The sequence below is a fragment of the Parasteatoda tepidariorum genome, chromosome 11 (assembly GCF_982258835.1).
Source record: "Parasteatoda tepidariorum strain Cologne lab strain chromosome 11, Ptep-v5.0, whole genome shotgun sequence".
Classification (NCBI taxonomy): domain Eukaryota; kingdom Metazoa; phylum Arthropoda; class Arachnida; order Araneae; family Theridiidae; genus Parasteatoda; species Parasteatoda tepidariorum.
The window spans coordinates 86,863,944-86,885,344 of record NC_141765.1 but is presented as its reverse complement, the minus strand read 5'-3'; the positions used below and the strand labels follow the sequence as shown (position 1 = coordinate 86,885,344).

General features: G+C 29.2%; 1 protein-coding gene across 3 annotated transcripts in view; it reads left to right on the top strand.

The window, feature by feature from the left end:
* The first annotated feature begins 6,720 nt into the window (after window positions 1-6,720).
* The window catches only part of LOC107450467 (flavin-containing monooxygenase 5), a 30,885-nt gene continuing 16,204 nt past the window's right edge, over window positions 6,721-21,401 (top strand). The window contains exons 1-2 of one of the 3 annotated variants that reach the window (XM_016066275.5): window positions 6,721-6,842; window positions 6,981-7,164. In XM_016066275.5, the coding sequence (XP_015921761.2) occupies window positions 7,110-7,164 (55 nt within the window). In that variant the 5' untranslated portion in view covers window positions 6,721-6,842; window positions 6,981-7,109. Of the gene's footprint in view, window positions 6,843-6,949; window positions 7,165-15,055; window positions 15,447-21,401 lie in introns of those variants that run through there. The other 2 variants (XM_071187305.2, XM_016066267.4) reach the window with 2 other exon arrangements.

Genomic DNA, 21,401 nt, shown 5'->3' with positions numbered 1-21,401 from the left:
TCTCATTGATTTCTATGAAATCAATTAACCTGTTCCTTTTGCTCATTCTAAACGGGAAAATTTTAAATAGAAATTTAATATTCCCTTTCTACAAATATACTACTTCAAGAAATTCGTAAATTTTAATGAGATATCTTTTTAAAATATATCTTTATTTAAGACAAAAAATTCCTTAAAACAATTTTCATCCTAAGAAAATGTCGGAAAAGATAAAAATAAGGGACCATGAACAAAAAGGTATTCAAGTTAAAATTACTGTATTATTTCATTTCGTAGAGAAAACGTGTATGGTTTGACTCACTTTATACAAAAGTATTTTTTATATTTTTTTCAACATAATGTAATTTATAAGCCTTCATTTGTTGCTAACCTCTAAACATTTAATATTTTGATTAAATTATAAGCTACCTTTTTTGTAAATAGTTTTTTATGGGCTTACAAATAGGGTCAAACCTCCCTACTTGAAGGTGGTTCGACTCATTATGAGGAAGGCTTGACCAATAGAGATGAAATGAGTTATTGAAGCTAAACAGTAATGATTAAATGTCCAAAATAACCTACAGATAAAAATGTCTAAATGAATAAGAAATACTTATTTACTGGTAAAAGCTAACAAATCTGAACTATAATTGGTAAATAAAATTAGTTTGTATCAATAAAGTGAACTCTATGAATAAAAATATGTCATTGGCTTTTTTGTTGGTTTTTTGGTCTCGTTCATTATACTTATTATATATTCCATAATTTTTCTCATGTTGCATTTTTATCGATTTCATTTTTGACAGTAGTATCTACCAAAATCAATGATTTAACACAATAAATCGAACCTCCTTTTTATGGCCAGTTAAGCAAAAAATATTTCAAAAAATATTTTAAAAACTAAATAGAAATTAAAAGTAAATAATACATATAGTGGCTTTTAGTATTCTAATATAAGTTAAAAAAATATATTATTTAGTCTATATTGCTTAATTTTTTCATATTGCGATTCTTCTCGATTTCATTTTTGACAGTAGTATCTGTCAAAATCATTGATTTAGTACAGTAAATCAAACCTCCATTAAAAAAGAATATTTAAAATAAAAACATCAAAATAAAAATTTTAAAAAGTATGCTGGCTCTTAAGTATTATAAGTTAATAAGGAATAAAGCTTTTTTCTATACATGTTAGCAATAGAGGGCAAATAAAAGAGGAAATGACATTAGAAAAAAATTACTTTGTTGGGTACAAATGATATCACATGTCATTTTACTGGATTTTACCTGATAATAAATAATTGGCTGATAGAATGAAAAAAACTTGACATTGTATTAAAATTCATGCTGAAGTCTGGTGCTCGTCAATTAAAAAAATTTCATTATGAAAAAAATACAATTGGCCAAATCTCCAATGCTTTCTCTATTAGTAAACGAATTCTTAACATAAATTCTAAGACAATATTCTAACTCAGCGATACCCAAAATGTGTTCTACGTAGAATTAGGGTTCAAAAATGTTATAGGAGTTCCTAAAATTAAGAGTTTTTATGATTTTTTAAACTCGTAATAAGATTTGTAACCAACCATTTATTTATTAGTTATTTAATGTTTTGGTTATTTTTGTGTAATATACTTAAGTAAAAATTTTGAAGGAACGAAGCAAATTTTGAAAATATGTGTATTTTTAATGTTAACAATATATTGAATGCACGCATTGAAAAACGCATTAGTATTTTGCCTCGAACTTGTGAATTTAAAATAAAATAACCAAATTAAGCGATAAAGAAGGTTTCTCTGTTTACCGTTCTCTACTCTTATTTTCGTCTTTTTCCGCTTTTATTTCAACTGAAACCAAAGCTCAGCTTATGCTCACACCAAATTAAAAGTCAGAACTAGATTTGGCACTCTAGACTTGTGAATTTATTTGTCTGGCATAGAGCCTATTTTTAGACTAGTAATAATAAAACCTTACTATGAAAAATATTCACCATTCACATTCGTATATATTTTCAAAATTAATAGTAGTTTTTTGTAGGTAAATGGGCTCACAATTTCTAATGAACTTTATTCATAAACTTTCGGAGCTCCATCAAAAGTAAGTTGGTTCCATAGCCGGAAAAAATGGGAACCACTGTTCTAACTACACGCACCAAGTTACCGAATACTTGCTCTAATGGATGAAGTTTGATATATGGCAATTCCCGTTTAGTGTTTGTCCCATCACTGTCTTCATTATCATAAAACTGTTAAATCGACAAATTTATAATTCGTCGATTAATAGTTTAATTATGTTGACTATGTGAACTTCAACGGCTTATTATTTGATAATGATTTAATATTTTACCATTTTCTTTTGTTGAAAAGTTTCATATCTCAACTGCTTAATGAAATCATTGTAAACTCTAATAAATATTAAAAACTTTTTTCAAGAAATTATTTTATTTTAAAGGCACTATTCGCACTATTATGAAATATGAACGCGGAACTACATTATCATCACAGACCATGCGAAGCATTGATAGGGCGTTTGGCTCAGTTGTTAGTTGGCTTTATTGTTGGTTGAACTAAGATAAATTACTAAACCACCCCAAAGCATAATATTCACACAAAAAACTGATAGGGAGTATTTGAAGCTCTACCTCAAGAGTAGAAAGAGGAAGAAAAATTGCTAAATAGTGACATTTTTCATAGTTAAATTTTTTTCTCTCAAAATTTCCTGACAATAATATTTGAAATATTTTAAATATGAAATACAGATAGTCAGCTGTTTAAATTATTTTTTAATAATAATATTTGTGCAGAAGTACTAAAAATTAATTGTTTTCGCTGTGTCTACAAGTGATACAAGTTAAGAAACCGATTGTCTAATTCGTACTACCTGCTCCCTTAATCATGCTAATCCCAAAAATATTGAGTATTTAAGAAGTTGTTCATGATTAACTCAAAAAAAATTATAATCATAATAAAAAATGTAATACTAAAATTTAGAACTGTTACAAGTATAATAACAGTTACTATAAAATGTTAATGGAACATGATATTACGTTCTACAAAGTTCAAACGTGGCTTATATAAGTGCTGCTTATTGAGCCTGCATTTTCTTGGTATCCAACTTTCTTCATTTTAGGCTTTAAAAATGGGATAATTGATTCGACGGAAGCTTACTGGTACAAATCGGTTAATCACGTTACTAACCAATAATTACTATTTTACTAACTTACTACTAACCAGAGCTGTTTTTCATCTTTTCTTTCATTCCTGGAAATAAAAAACTAAATTTCATTGTAAGGATATTAAATATTGAATTTACTAAAATAGTTTAGTTTTTTTCCTGAGTGATTCATGTATAAATTGAGATTTTCTGCAACCAAAAAATCAGATTAGATAAGAGACCAGATCTTCAGGTGAGATATAAGGGGATTGGAAAATAAATTTGTCCAGAAATAATTCTCAGCCACTTTTTGGCAGTTTGGATGGCTTAAAAGGTTTAATAACCAACCAGCTCAGTAGTTAGCTAGCAAAGAAACAAGTATAACATAACAGAATAAGTTGCTTAACAATTATGTGAGGTTTTTAATAATCTGTTGTGTTTCTATAATCAAAAAATTACAATGAAAGTTATAGTTATTGCTGTTGCACAGCTCCATTGTTTAGCAAAGCTAAATCAGGTTTATAAAATCTGTCTCTCCGAGAAAGTCTAATACAAGAATTGGGTTTGTTAAAAGATCTTGTCAGCAGAGCCCCAGACAATCTAGTATATGGTCAAGAGTGTCCTGATGTTCAGCACATTTCACACAGATTGGGAAAACCTTTTTTTTCCATTGGAATAAGACAGATCTCAAATGTCCACTGATAAGCCTGGTGATGGCCGTCTGGTCCTGCCTACGAAACTTGAGTGATAAAGCACCCCTAGGGCACTTTCTCTGGTACCATTGGTGAACAGATGGGATGATCCAAGAAGCATTTTCAGCTATTTTAGCTCTTAAGAACAGCTCCAAATAAGTTAGTGAATCAAGTGTGTCCAACGGCTTATCAGCACACTCTTTAACCAAAATATCTGTCATCTCATTACCATGTATATCAACGTTGGATGGTATCCGTTGGAAGTGCACCTCACGAGAGGAGGAAAAAGAAAATTTAAGTAACCAATTTATCTGAATAAAAACTTAATTCAAGCACACAGTGACTTTTATTTTTCTGCATGAGTCTCCAAAGCTTCATGGTTTATCCACTAGAGCGATCTCTACTCTATGGTTCTTTAGAAATTAGAGGTAGTACGATTTAGGAGAGGCAACATTCACTCTCTGATTTTATGAAAACTGACTCATCGGTCATAATAGAAATATTGCAACTAACCAGATGAAATGATGCAAAAACTAAAAATAAAATAGCCTATATTGGCCAAAAGATTATATTCTGTTTAATTGTGTGACACAATACATTACACAAACTACATTAATGATTATGTCAAAAGTACAGGAATTGGAATTTTTTCATCATCCCCAATATTCACTAGGTCTAGCCCCAACTGACAACACTTTTTTTTCATAAATTTGAAAAAGTTTTTAATATGAAAACAATTTAAGTCCGGAAATGTTGTAAAACTGACAAAATCTGGAGTCATCAGTTTTTCCAAGTCTTTTTTCCTATACTTGTTCCCTTAACAATTTTTTTTTTACTTATAAGAAAATGTAATCTCAATTTCTGCACTTAAAAAAATTCTTCACACCCATTTTACAACTCATTAAAATCATGTAAAGCTCCTCATTTTCATTGAAAATAATTAACTCTTTGAAAATAATTAACTCTTTGAAAATAACTCATTGAAAATAATACAAAAGTGCAATACAAGAGTTCATTAACTCGCCATCTTCCACTTACCTGAACAACCTGCCGCTTACATAGCAAGATGCAGAGGAAATATATTTTAATGAATGAAATAATTTTTCATATCTGTAAGCTATCACCCAACCTTTTCCTCTTTTAAAATAAGAAATCATTCTGACCTAGTAAATATGAACTGAAACAATAAAGAAAAAAGAAAAACAATGGAAATGAAAATATAGCTACCGAAGCCGACGTCATCAGGGGGTTCCAGCTCCGGAAGCCGAAGAAAAAAACCTTTTCTAACTCTCAATAGTATCTAACCTTTTCTATCTCTCCATTCGTATTGATCAGCCATCGCTGGGATTCGAACCTGGTTCACCTCATATCGTGTAGAGCGTTACCTCAGGGGATTGAGCGTTACCACCTGGTAACGCTCTATCCCCTGAGCCACCATCACTCTACTGTTCAGTTTGAACAATATATCCTCCTAGAAAAAGTCATAGATGCGCTTCTTTCTTATAAATATTTTTTAAAAAATGTCAAATCACTTGCTCTTACCCCACTAGTGGGATAGGATCGAATGCATATGTAATCTCCATGGGAGAATTAAAAATATTAGAATTTTTTAACCGCTTTTTAACCAAACTTTTTAATGCAAGTTTTTATTTCTTTTAAAATTTGTTGCCTGAACTAAAAAAAAAGTCAAGAATCTAGTTTTTATTATTATTTAAGGAAATGCTAAACAGGGCATGTTACGCAACTTGATTGAAATCGTTGCGCGGTTTTTAGAAAGAAACATTAATTAACACGCAGTTTAGTTTGCAGAAATGTATATGTTTATTTAATGTTACATATTGTTTGCAACTTTAACCACGTAAATATTATCACAAAAGGCATATTAACGTTATTGATTTGAATGTTGAGGTTAATGGTTTGCATATCCCTTGTAAAAGTATCCATAGTTCAAAAAAGAGAGGAAAAAAACAAGATCTCTACAGTAAGAAAAGAAAAAAGAACAAACTTAAAAAGACATACATATTACTGATTAATTTTCAAGGGTCATTATTTTATTTGTCTATGTCATCCTACTCAAATAAGATTCAAAAAGTAATTTTCTTCCATTTTTTTTTTTTATAATTGTAAAAATGTCAAGATTATGGATGGTTTGCGTGAACAGCAGTCATAACGGACAAATTTACCATCTAATAATGCTTGCAAAAAATATTTTCATTGATTAGTATGTAGTATATAAAATGATTTTCAGAAAAGAAAATTTGTAAATGTTTCAACAGTGTTTTTTAACAACTTTATCAGAGCAAAATAAGTAAAATAAAAAATTTGCTGAAACCAGTGGCGTTCAGAGGCGTTTGGGTACCCGTGGCAAACTACTCGATCTGATGACCCTAAAAAAAAGCGCAATACGTAAGACCCAAAAAATCGCTGATTGCCTAAAAAAAAATCAGATTCTATTTTTAAAAATTTATTTTTATGCAAAATAATTGCAAAATGCGAAATGCGAATATGCGAAATTATTGTATGGTTAAAAAAATTTCAAACAGAATATTATTAATTGTTCTCTTAAATAGAAAAAAAGGTTAGAATATTTACGACCTAAACCTTAATAATTAACTCTGTTTTAAAAATCACATTTTAGTTCTCAGAAAATATTTTTCTTGAGCTAAATGCAAATATATGTAATAAATTTCGTAATAAAATAATCAGTTAGTTAAAAGTTTCGGTGTTGCTAGGAGTCAATTGAATGATCGCCTTGTGCTGGATATAGTTTGTTGGAAGAAAGAACCTTCCTCGCCACTAAGTCTAAGTCGTCTGTTTCTATGGAAACAAAAAATAGCACGCCAAAAAGAGGAACTTCTCTCTCCCCTGATTCCCTGTCTCTCGTTGACCCCTTCGCCTCCCCCTCTGTAAGCCACTGGCTAAAACGAAAATAAATAAAAAAATTGGGTGGAATTTCTTTCTGTAAAACATTTATCTTTTCTTCACGTTTGCTTTAATATCTGTTAAAGATGATCTATCAGGGTGAATATGTCTTACAATACAGCACACATTTTAAGCATTCCTTTAATTTGTCTTAATATTTTTTATTATTATTTTATTTATTTATTTTATTTATTTATTTTTTTAAGATTTAGAACAGATATATTGTATCTCCTGCAGATGGCGCTTGTCGTAAATCATCTATTATTCTAATTCCTCCCAAGTATCTATTAACCGAATTTCTTGAGGTCAATTTGATCTTACTAACATGACTGAGCACACTATCAATTCTTTTATCAGTTGAAAGAAATGGTGCTCGGAAAGACCGGCCTTGAAAACATTCAATCGAACGGAGGAAATGGAAGTAAGTAATTTTTTTTTATTTTCTTTTTTTTTTCTTTGCATTTACTTTTTTTTCTTACCCCGCTTCACTAATCGGAAGGAAATACCTTGGGAAAAAGAACAAATAAAGCTTGACATTTTTTTTTTTTTATCAGTGATGAAATATTTCTTTCTGTTTAAAAATATTGGAATCAGTTTTGGAAGTACAGAAGTTCATTTTCAAAATTTTATTTATATGATAAAATATTTCCATCAGCTTGTAAATATTTGATATTAGAATCAGTTCAAGTACAAAAATTTCCCTTTTCGAGGTTCATTAATGATAAAATATTTCCTTCAGCTTGAAAATATTAGTATTCGAATCAATTAATATGCAAAAAATTCTTTTTCGAATTTTAATTTATAATAAAATATTTCTTTTTGTATAAAATATTTCCTTCAGCTTGAAAATATTAATATTAGAATCAATTGAAATGCGAAAGTTTCTTTTTCAAATTTTTATTTATAATAAAATATTTCATTCTGTTTAAAATTGTTTAAATATTAGAATTCGTTCAAGTACAAAAGTTTCAGTTTCAAAGTTTCATAAATGACGAAATATTTCTATCAGCTTGTAAATGTTTGATATAAGAATCAATTCAAATCCCGAAAATTTCCTTTCCGAAATTTCCTTTATATTAACATTTTTCTTTAGGCTTAAGAATGTTTAATTTTTGAAATCCGTTCAGTACAAAAGTTTCCTTCTAAACATTGCATTAATAATAAAATATTTTGTTCAGGATGAAAATATTAAAAATCGGCATCAGTTAAAATGCAAAACACTCCTTTTCAGAGATCAAAAAGATATTCCTTTCGCATCCATAAGATATTCCTCTTTATCAATAAGATATTCCTCTCCGTTTAAAATGAATGCTTTGAAATTAGTTTAAATGCAAAAGTAGGTTTGAAAATAGTATTTGTTTAAAAGTAATCATTTGGCTTTTATGTAGAATGACATGACAAATACATAATAAATTTTTCAGAAATAAAATTTTATAATATAATACCCATAAAATAACTCAATTCCAATTTCTGAACAGGGGTCCTTGAATTCAAAAATTTCGTAAGTTGAAGCTGCCTAAGAATATATTATCAGACAAAAACTTTTTGCTTTAGTAGTCTGTTTATCAGCAATACTTTAGAAAATATATAAATCTTCTTTTTCATATACTTTTTTGCTCCTTTTTGAATTTTCGTTTACGCATGGAACTTATAAATCTAAAGATGCATCACAAGACGCACCTTTATTTTGACGGTAATTTTTCTAGAAATAATTTTTGCAAGTAAATGTGTGTACAGTCCAGTGGAAAGAAGAAAATTGTTATTTTTTTATTGTTTGCATCTCTACTGGGTTTAGTAGAAAATAATCAATAAAATAAGTTATGTGAAAGTAAATCAGACTATAGTTGACAGTGTAGAACTTTTCTTTATTAGAAAACAGTTACTCATCCACTTTAAAGTACTTGATAATTTACCTTCAGTTGTCATATAACTGAGCTATAATGACTCGATATTTAAACTGAAATGCATTCAATTTGTTTTGAAAACATGCTAATGTACCTTTAATAGGACAAAATTGAGAAGTTTCTAGCCTTTTGTCTCACTATTTTCGATTCTTTTGCTCAGTTCTCCAACACCGCTCGTGAAACCTGACAACTATTTTAGAATTCATACGCAATGATCAAGGTTTTTGTTAAGCAAATTGTCATTACAAGAGCTTGGATATCGATTACATCTTTACATCTTCTCGAATCAATTTTGCATTTATGACATCTAGATAGAATTAATTGATTTAAACTATAAATAAAATCTAGCGATTTCTATAATTTAAAATTATTAGCTGTAATGAAAGTTATGCAAGATATTTTATACATCTTGCAAATTTTATTGCTTTTTAAGTTATTTAATTTATTCTGCTTTTTTTCTTTCTTTTTGCTAAATTTTTACATAAATTGATTTTTTTTAATTCTGTTTTCTGAGTAAGACATAATTTAAGACATTTATAAATTTTGATAATTTAATGTAAAATTACATTTTAAGCACAAGGTTTGGAGAGTAAACATAGTTTAGTAATCATACTGTGTCGATAATATGAAAATAAAATATAATATTATTAACTTCATAACTCTATTAAAATCTTCCTTCATTGCTTAATGTATTGCCCTGTTAGAATTTTCATTCTAAAACTATGATAAAATAACCGGCAACAGTCTGTCCAATTATTCGTAAGGTTTACGCTAAAAACATTTCATACCTTTACAGTTTTGAAACCGTTTATAACTATTATGGTTAAAAAAAACATGACTACAAAACTATACGGTATTTTAAACATTTACAACTAGAGTGGTTTCAAAACCCCTAAAAGACAGATTTAACTGGTCGTTAGAACTAGGCCTTTCGTTAGGTAGTATTTTGTGGAGGATCTTTTATTAGGAGTTATCTTGTGGTTGAGTTGTGTTTTATCAAATAAACCGTAGAATGTGGTTTAATTTTTTTTTTTTTTGCATTATCGTAAAAGATGAGAAATGCTAGACCGTTTTGTGTTAATCAGGTTTATGGGGTGTCATCTATACGTGAATGAATTGTATTCTAGTAGTCTTAGATCACAAATTGTTACGATTATTCTAATTTTGAGAAGTAATTGGGTTCTTTTTTATTAACCAAATTGATGCTTAGGAATAAAGACTTTTCATATTATTCTTTTAAACCATTATGATTTATCATTAACGAATATAAATAATTTGTTTAGTTTTGTATTAAAGACCATGCAGTATTTTCAATTAGAGTTTTCGAAAACTAAATTTACACGTTTTTACTTTAAAGTAGGATTTTAATAAGTATGACCTCTGAAATAAAGACACTTCAATATTTTTCTTTATTACCAAGCATGAGATCTGTCGTGGCTTGGACAGAGCACTCGCTTGTCAAATGTGGTGTTCCGAGTTCAAATCCCTGAGTTGACTTGTCATGCGAATTAGGCTCTTGGATCACTCCGACCATTATGCTGACTTACGTATTGTATACAATTTATTATATTTGTTAAAATAACAGAGTTTTTGTTAATATGACAGAGTTTGTACTTTAAAATAATTATACTTATCTGTTTAAAAACCAGGCGTCAATTTTTAAATAACAGCATTTTTCTGTTAAATAAACGGTTTTATAATGGCACAGCAGCTGATAGTTTTTGTCTATTTTAATTTTACTATGAGCAATACATTAATAGTTTTATTATATTTTTTTAAATAACTTTAATATTTTCACTGCGAATTGTAGCTTATTTGGGGGAAAGCTTCAGATTCCTGTATTGAAAAAGTAGACTCTTTATGAAAAGTGGTTGCTCTTTATGAACCTTTATTGAAAAGTGGTTCAAAATAAGGTCAGATACCTATGATCTAAAATCTAAATTATTTTTAGAATAAATAAATTAATGTATTGTAATTTAACGAAACGGTGTAATTAACAGTTTAGTAATGTGAGTCATAAACGTAAAGATCAAAAAAATTACCATTGAGATATTATTGGTGAAAAAAAAAGAGTTAATAACAGACATGAAAATTAGATTATTATGCTAGTGAAAGAGGAAGTAGTGAATTGATGACATCTTTAAAAAAAAAACGAAAAGAAAAGAAAGAAAGAAACAGGACTCGCTTAAGGTTTTATTTCGTAATAGATATAGAGGTTGAATGCATGTTTCTTAACGATGCCATGTTAGGGATTGCGACGCATTATAAAAATCTAGAAATTTCTAAGTAGTCTAATGCTTCATTTCATTCTTATAGGCATTGAAGGAAAGAAATTCGAAATTCTAATAATGACTTTCAATTTAAGAAACTAAAAAAGGGGCTTAAATTTTAAACTTTTTAGCATCTATCTATTATCTACCTTATGTATGAACTATTTTTTAATCGTATCACATCTGTTTGAAAAAATGGTTTAAGATTTGCTTTAGTTTCAAGTTACGTTTTTAGTTACACACTCATGAAAAAAATATATTCTTATAATCTTTTCACTACTTCGCAATTTTGAAATTAAACCATTGAAAGTTTTCCTACTTCGTCAGAAGTTTCAATTAATTGCCGTGACTTTTTTGTATTAAATATTCCAGAAACTTATTCATTTATCGTTAAATGTTGATTAGGCGAAATATATTGTGCATATAATTTTTGCTTAATACAAAATAAAATAAAGATAAAATTTTATATTATAGTTGATATTAAAATTATAAAATAACTGAAATTTATCAGAATGTATAGAAACTTTAGAATCTAGAAACTGTCTGATTTAATCAAGATATCCATTGTTTAGTTGTGTACAATGTAACTTCCATAAAAAGTCATCGAGGTAGTATTCTTTTCAAAATGATTTTTTTTCCTAGAAAAAAATCAAATCGGCCGGTCATAGTAAGGTGAAACAGGGTACACATTTAAACTCTATGGGAAATCTAGAAATACTAGAATTTCAGCGAAAAAGTGTCAGGCATTTGATCTTATAAGACAATTTAAAGTAAATGATGCATGTACTTATTATGTGATATATTCAAGGCGATACTCAAGAAGAGGAGAGAGAGGGACAGTTGTCCGGAACTGCTGAGGGCCCAACCAAAATTCCTTGCTGAAAGTATAGTGCTTATGATATTATTTTTTTTGTGAAAGAAAATGCAGAGAATTCCCTTACACTGTTAGAAATTTCTCCGAAAAAATGGTTAAAAAACAATCTATTAAATGGTTATTTTACCATATTTAATCAAAACAGTCAAATAACCATAAAAAAATGGTAATCAAACTGTTAAGTTTGAGAAAAACTGTTTATTAACTGCTTTCACCAAATACGGTTAAACAACCAGAATTTAATCGCACCAACTAGGACGACCTAATGAAGCTTCTTAGTTCTTTGCAAATGCATACATATCATGGCCGAGCGGGCTTATTTATCAATCTCATGACCGGCAGAACTGGAATTCGAGTGCTAGTGTTGACACCACCATATTTCCTTCATTACCTTCAACACGTGAAGAATTTCCAGTGTCCGGCACTCTCCAATGCCCATTACCTTACGAAAAGCCGAGCTCCTATAGCTAAGTAAATAATTAACTATTTTTACGTTTTTGAAAAATGCTAGTTGTAAATGGTTAAAATACCGTATAGTTTTGTATTCATGGTTTTATAACCATATTTTTTTGCAAATGGTTTCAAAACCATAAAGGAAAAGAAATGTTCTTTACCGTAATCTTTACTTTTAATCGGATAAACAGACATCTGCCAGTTATTTTACCATAATTTAAGAAGGAAAATTTTAACAGTGTATATCTGTATAAAAACTACTGTCTTGAATAAAGTGCCTTCAAAAAGTCTACAAAATATGAAAAGGAGTCCTTTTGTGATTTGAAAAAGAAGCCTGCAAAAACTTTTGTGCTGGTGCCGGTAAAATTTTTGTTCAGTTTTGAATGTAATTGTCTTCTTCCTTTACTGCACTGCAACCTTCGTGACACACATCAAGGAGTACCCGGTCTTACATCGAGAGCCGAGATTATCGAAACGAAACAGAACAGTTCCACTGTTGGACGAAATCTTTATCTATTGATAGGGTATGAATCTTTAATAAACGTATAATAAGCTGGACTAAAAATAATTTTTGTAACTCTAATGACCAATAAATGAGGATAGCTTAAAAACAAGAGAACATTGGAAAATTGACATGGCAAAATAAATTTATCTTCACAGACGCCGTGAGTTAATCAACAACGACAAGCCATTATTATAGGTCCTTCTGTTACGAATTAATTCTTTTTGGCGGCGTCAATTCGTCGCCAATCAAATTATATTTTATTTCAGTTGTTCTCGATACACTCATGCCTGAAGGAGCATTTCTTGAAAGATCCTATTTCTCATATTTTGTTGTTTTGTTTCAGTCTAATTATTACTTTTTTCATTGTTACGTTTGTTAATAAATATAGAAGCACATATTGATTGTTTTCTTACTGACCAGGGCATCAAATGGTAGAGATATACGCATATCCCGAAACTCGAAATATATTTTCTATCACCTTCTTTACTTGTAATTCAGAGTTTGTCCGCTAGAAAATAGAACTAATTTCCAGGCAATCATGTTACTCGGTAATACCCTACTCTCCCATATAATAAATTGATAATCATATTTCATTCAGAAAATGAAAAATAATTTGAGAAAACATTTTAATTCAGCAAAACAAAAATTTAACGCAACATTTTTATTTCATCAGTTTAACTGTGTTTTTCACCTTTTATACATACTCGATTAAAAAGTTTTTAATCAAGAAAACGTTATCGCTTCAGTTTCTTGGGATTATTTTTTTAACGTACTTCAATTGCTTTTATTACACTTTTTTTCAGTAGTTTTAATATTTAAAAAAACCTACATGAGAGATTTCTTGAAAAAGTCAACATAAATCTTAGTAATAATGTGTTGGATAAGATTAAAATAAGTCATGCATGATTTAAAAAAATCAAACTTTTTATTTGTTAAGAAAAAGAGAGAAAAAAAAACAGAATCTATTTCACGTCTATAAGATGAGCAAAGTTTTAATTTATGCCTAAATTGAAGAGTTTCAAATTTAGCTCGATCGGTTCATTGATAGACCATGAATTGTTTTCTCGTCACTTCTCGTTCTATCTCACTTGATATACGAGTTCCTAATAAAAAAAATTACTCACGAATAAAATACTGAGATGAACTTAAATTGCATAACAGCAGAAGTAGCTAAAAATGACGAAAAAATAACATAAATCAAAGCAAAACCAACAAAACAAAGTGTGTTATGAATTCGTGTGACTTTTATTGTCATTGTAAGGAAAATATTCAATTGAAAAGATGTATATTAAGTTAATGGAGCCTAAATATAGAAATATTTAACTGTAACCCGTTGACCAAATAAATAGATGTCGCTAGAGCATGTAAATTATCCCACGTACTGAAGAAAGACATGTTAATAACATGTTCTCATTGGAGATAGCACGTATGTTGCTCTGCAATTTTATATTATTCTCGGTTTCTGTTTAAACTAACCTTTCTTCTTCTTTTCTAAGAAACCCTTAAAATCATTGAAGAATATATTCTGCATTAGAAACGGTGTTAAACTGAGAAATGATTGTTTATTTTATTTTTGATGAATGAATATTCTCTTAAAAAATTGTTTTAATCGGTGAAGTGCTTGCTCAGTATTTTACTTGTGGATGAATACCTTTAAAAAGTTGTTTTTCACTGAGAAACGCTTGCTCAACATTTTACTTGTGAATGAATATTTTTTTAAGAAAAATTGTTTTAAAGTGATAAAAGCTTTTTCAATACTTGTGAATGAATAAGTTTAGAAAATAGTTTTAAACTGAGAAACGCTCGGTCAACATTTTATTTGTGAATGAATAGCTTTTTGAAAGTTGATTTTTACTGAGAAACGATAGTTCAATATTTTACTTGTGAAAAACTACTTGTTATATTTACTTGTTATATTTGGAAATTTTTTTTTAAACTGAGAAACGCTGGTTAAGGATTTTATTTGTGAATAAATATGTTTTAAAAGCTGATTTAAACTGAGAAATCAGGTTAGTTCCGTATTTTACTTGTGGATATTTTTTTTAAAAAATAGTTCCAAATTGATGAAAGCTTTCTCAATATTTGTGAATGAATAGCTTTAATGAATAGTTTTCAACTGAGGAACACTAGATCAGATATTTACTTGTGACTGAGTGTCTTTAAAAAAAATTTTGTCTTCGCAATGCTTTCTCCAAAACAAAACATAAAGGAAAATCACAATCAATTTGAAATTAATTATTATTGCAACTTGTTTTTCATTCATGTACGTGGTCTGCGTTCAAAATTCTAATCTAAGAAGGAAAATTTTGAGTGTTTTTAAATGAATAAAGATGACAGAAAGAAGCAGAATCGCCACTAGTGTGCGCATGTCTAATTATGCTACTCGAAAATATCGAAGTCGTTCTCAGTCAAATACTAAGGATATAAAAAAAGCAGCTCCTGCTGTGATATATCCTTCACAACAAAACCCAGATAAGATATCCTATGGATATATTAATGCTGCTTTGAGTGTTGAGAGCATTTCCGAACAAGCACTTCAGACCAAAACATGTTCTTTAAGTTCAAACCCCTCAGGGAATAGTTGCCCCGACTTTCTGGCCACTACAGTTGAAAATGTTGTGTTTCGCGTGATACAAGGTAGTCTGCATGACCTTCGAGATGATGTTGGAAAACTACACCGAACTTTATCTGACCTGGGTAAGAATATTTTTTAATTGATGAATATAACTATGAATTACAGAATTTTATTTTGATATTAATCTATACTTGAGTCTATTACAAAATGGATGAATTGTTTCAATTTTTAAAAACAGAATTTTTAAAGATTCTATTTAACATTTTTTTTTTAAGAATAGAACGAGGAGTTTAAGATAAAAATAAATGAACAAATCCATGTTACCTAAATTCATGAAATATAGATATTAAAAGTCAGAAAGAGAAAAAAAAATTTCAGGTCCATTAAATTAAAATTATGTTTTACAGAAACGATTAAAAATTTTGCTTATATTTTCATTTAAGAAGTTATTTCGTTATTAAATTTAGGAAATTATAATAATTGCACCTCTATTTAAGAAGTAGTTAATTTTTATAATTTTTTTTAAACATTTTTATAAAATTATGTCTTAAAAAAACTAATAATCAAGATATATTAATATTAAGAATAGTTAAGATAAAAATTTATATTCTGTGCATGTTGTTTATATTAATTTACTATGATATTTTATGGTATAGACAAAATAATAAATAATTTTAATTATTTGTTATATAAAAATATCATAAATGAATTCCATATTTATTTTTCAATTATAAGAAAATATTTTGATTCCAAGCCTTAATATAATTTAAAATCCTTTAAACAAAAATATCCCTAAGTCATAAACTTAAAGAACGTGTCTACAAAGTAGTGAAAACCGTATAAACTTTCAATGAATTATTTTAATATTTATTTTTCATTTTTCATTCCCCATACAGATCGAATTATGAGTAAAAAATTAATTACAAAAATTTGTTTATTCAAAATTTATCTCACAAAACAGCTATTTGAATAGTTTTTGTAAACATTTTAATTTTTTGTTTAAAAAGGACATTTCATCGTTGAAATAGTCGAAAAGAGATTTAAAAAAAAGTAGCAAGCTATTTCTCTCTTTTTTAGAAAGAAAAAAATGACAAGATGTAATCAAAATCTTTGAGGATTTAAAAAATGTATTTTAAGAATTGGATTTAAATGACATTCTATGTATTTATATCTAGGAATTAGTGGGTAACAGTTTTTCACTTTTGAACTTAGCAATTTTTTTCTAAAAAATATAAAGATTTCTCTATCTAAGAAAATGCCGAATATACACTTAAGATGTTTAAGCTTATTCATAGTTGTCATAAAAATGTATCTCGGTATTTTTTAACCGATAAAATATACCGATTTTTACAGTGATTTCATTTTTTACTGTCATATTTAGTTATTATGTAGGTATTTAAAAAAGTAGTTTACTTTCAAAATTGAAATAATTATTGTTTTACTAACATTTTTCCAACATATAATATTTTCTAGAAAATTCATTTAATTTTCATATTTGATTGATATGATATCTTGATTTTCATTATGCAGCTTATGAAAATATTATTTTCGCATAGATAAATATCTCACATTTTTCATAAAAAATTTTATGATCTTATTTATAAAAATTTATTGAAAGCAATATATAAGACTGAAAATGTTTTTAATGGTTTTATTGCAATTCTGCTATCATTAAGATAAAGGAATTAAAGAGATTAAAAGTGCATGCATTTTAAGGGATGATCCAAAGTGTACCACTTTTCTTTTCCAAAATTTTTTTACACATTTAATTATTTTTTTTTTATTTATTTACTTTTTTTCAAAATTTAATATTTTAAAGTACAAGAATTTAAAGTACGGTAGATTTTTTTTCTAATCTAACTTTTTTAAATCGTAGAATAAGCAAATTCCTACAAAACACTGGTTTTTACCTAGGATTTTGCTATTCACAGTGAGATTCCCTAAAACTTTTAAGGCCTCCTCAGCGCCGGCTGCCATAGGTTGATGACCTCTACTATCAAATAGAGAAGATGAGAAAAAAATATTTGTCATTAAAATAGTTTTTATGTCAAATTACAGAAATTTGAAATTTCTTAACATTAAAGCCACATGGGCAATCGTATCTAAATCATTGTAGCTTAGAAATAAGTCTCATCATTTTTACTTCAAGTTCGAGGAAAAGTTACATTTTTAAAGTCATATTTATCATATAATATATAATACTATTCTAATTTTATAATTTTTAATTGCTCTTTTTGTTCAAAACTTAAATGAGAATTTACTTATCTTGAAAGTTAGGAGTTATAATTTGATCTATATAGTAGAAGTTTTCACTATTAACCTAATATAATGCATCTATTTTTATTGAAATATTTCATTATGAAATACAATTAATAAATTTTATCTTTGACGGTTCGTAATATTCAGACTTCTTTGTTAGGGATGACGCAGTAATCAAAAAACCGGATGAAGATGCAGTAAAATCTCAAAATATTTATAAAATTGAATGTTATTTCGATATCATATAAACATTTTACTGCAAAGTATTGATACATTTTATAAATAAAGATTATATTTCTAACTAATTAACGAAAATATATATGCGAAGTGATTCCTTTATTATACGAAAGAGATTATTGAATGTTCTCATCTGTTAAGAAGGGCTAATCTATAATTAAAATATAATTCTTTTTAGGTCTCGGTTTAAGATCCCTTTATTATATTTAGCCATTATTTTAAATGTTACATACCTATTGTGAGTAGATGATTTATAAAAAAACATTCAAGCAAAAGTATTAAGAAAATATTAGATACTTTTCTAGTATTCCTAAATTACAATGGAAAACAAATGTTTTGTTGCATTTATACGAATACTTGATCTTGTCTAATTCGGCTATGAGGATTTCAAATTTAAAATTCGTTTTGCTCCAATAGCTATAGATTTTTTAAATTACATTCTTAGTCTAATTACTGACGAAATTTAAACGTTTAAAAACGTTATATATAACGTAACATGATAGGAACTTATATAATAGGATGACATATAATAATAAAACAGGAAATTGCGCTAATAATGCGACAAACTTCTAGGGGAGTTAGGATATAACATCAGGATTAAAACTGCTTAGTAACCCATACCCAGAAATGCCTTTGTACACGATTAGGCTCGCTTACCTAATCAGCAGCAACACGATGAAACAGTCCATAATAAGGAAGCTCCCCTTGCGCCGTATGACAACATTTCCGGGTATGGGTCCCAATGCAATTTTAATTCTGAGGATGTGCTCTAACTCCCCTAGAAGTTAGTCACATGCACGCAACTCTCTGATGTATATGACGTTTTTAAACGTGCACATATCGACAAAAAAAATTGATTGAAAATATCATTAAAAAAACTTTAGCTTAAAAAGGTAAACCGATTGTAGATTTGAAATCAGCGATAAAAAAGCATATAAGATCTGTTAAAATAGTCTCTTGCAACCAAAAACGAAAAGAAATTGTTCGAAATTGTCGGAAAATTGCATTTTCCTTATTTCATATTTCGGTTGATGGCTAAAAACAATGAGGATAATTGTCAGATAATTGCCAATATTTACTGAAAAAAATGATTGATATCTAATATCGATAAGTATCTCTTAAAGGTGACTTTAAATTTAATGAAATATTTAATATATTTGTTTTGAACAGATGGAAAAATCCTAATCTAATACATGAATAAATTTGCTATTAAACTCTTAAATAACAAGCAGGCAGACTTCTTACGTACTGAATGTGGAACTTTGGAAATATGGTCCAAATAGAATGAAACAAAGAATGTTCCAGAACGGGCAAAAGCTAAAACAACTTATTCATTTCTTGCGTATTTCGCCATTTCACGGAAAAATTTTGACGGAATCAAAAATGTTTGCACATATTTATAAAATTCGTTCTTTAACGATAATTTTATGTAATAAATAATTTAAAAAATTAAATATTAATTTATATTATTTTATTATAATGATAGAAAATGTTGAATTGTAAGGTATTTAACGTTGTTCACCATTTTGAACTATGCAATTCTAAATAACAAAATACAAGAATAGTTTTTTATAAAAAAGTTTTTATATCTTACTGTTCAAAATATCTTCAACCAATATTAAACGTAATAATAAATGATAATTATTAAAAAAAATTTACATGGTATTTTCTAGCACACGTTTTTAGCATGCATATAATATATATATATATATATATATATATATATATATATATATATATATATATATATATATATATATATATATATATATATATATATATATATACATATATATTGTTTGCAAGTTTTCTTATTGCTTAAATCAGCGTAACTTAATACTTTGAGACAAAACTATACACGAAAGTAATTGCACTCAGAACAAGAAAGTCAAGAGTGTTTATTATTTATTGTTTAAAAAAAGAAAAAAATGTCATATTAAAATATTGCAATTACTTTCATTTATAACTAATTATAATATTAAATCATTTTGTTTTAAAATATTACGTTATTTCAATTTTATTTTGTAACCATCGTTGAACAGATGACCCGATTTCTGGGTTTACGACTACTAATGTTCAACTCCGTAGCCTTGTAATTCTGAACCCAATACAGAAGACAAGCGAACTCCTGGATCAAGTATTGGGAGAAATTCGCCTCGGTTGAGTACTTTTTGATGGAACTAACCCGCACTTGCGTTACATGGAGAGGAAGACCACGAGAACCTCCCATGGTTAGCCTGACTGCAAAGAGACTCTAACCCATGTTCCGTCTACCACTGAGGGTATTTCACATCAGCACTGTGGTCAGTGTAAGCCGGATGCAGATTCGCAATGACCAGCCATCGGTGGGATTCGAACCCGGTTCACCTCATTGGAAGGCGAACGCTCCTTTCCCTTAGCCATTGCGGCTCTTCATTATTTCAATTTTATTTTATAACCGTCGTTGAACAGCAGATTCAATTTTTGAGTTTACGACTACTAATGTTCAACTCCATAGCCTTGTAATTTTGAACCAATCTAGAAACAAGTATTGGGAGAAATTTTCCTTTCATGAAGGACTTTTTTATGAAATTAACCTGCAATTGCATTCCTTGGAGATATAAACAACGAAAACCTGACAGCAAAGGGACTCTAACCCAAGATCCATGCCCCACTACCCCCAGAGGTATTGATTTGTTATGAGAACATGGAAGACTTTGCGACTCGACAAATTTAACGTGCATCAGTCACTATTTACTACACGGGGAGTCTTCAGCCGGCCGGAAAACCCACTAACTGTTAGTCATGAGCCTAGTGCCCGACCAACTAGACTATCCCGGCCTCCCTCGTTAAAAATTTTATAACCGTCGTTGAACAGCCGGCCCAATTTTGGGTTGACGACTACTAATGTTCCACTCCGTAGCCTTGTAATTTAGAACCAATCTAGATGACAAAGAAACTCCTGGATCAGTACCCCCAGAGGTATTGATTTGTTATGAGAGCATGGAGGACTTTGCGACTCGACAAATTTAACGTGCATCAGCCACTATTTACTACACGGGGAGTCTTCAGCCGGCCGGAAGACCCACTAACTGTTAGTCATGAGCCTAGTGCCCGACCAACCAGACAATCCCGGCCTCCCCCGTTAACAATTTCATAACCGTCGTTGAACAGTCGGCCCAATTTTGGGTTGACGACTACTAATGTTCAACTACGTAGCCTTGTAATTTAGAACCAATCTAGATGACAAAGAAACTCCTGGATCAGTACCCCCAGAGGTATTGATTTGTTATGAGAGCATGGAGGACTTTGCGACTCGACAAATTTAACGTGCATCAGCCACTATTTACTACACGGGGAGTCTTCAGCCGGCCGGAAGACCCACTAACTGTTAGTCATGAGCCTAGTGCCCGACCAACCAGACAATCCCGGCCTCCCCCGTTAACAATTTCATAACCGTCGTTGAACAGTCGGCCCAATTTTGGGTTGACGACTACTAATGTTCAACTACGTAGCCTTGTAATTTAGAACCAATCTAGATGACAAAGAAACTCCTGGATCAGTACCCCCAGAGGTATTGATTTGTTATGAGAGCATGGAGG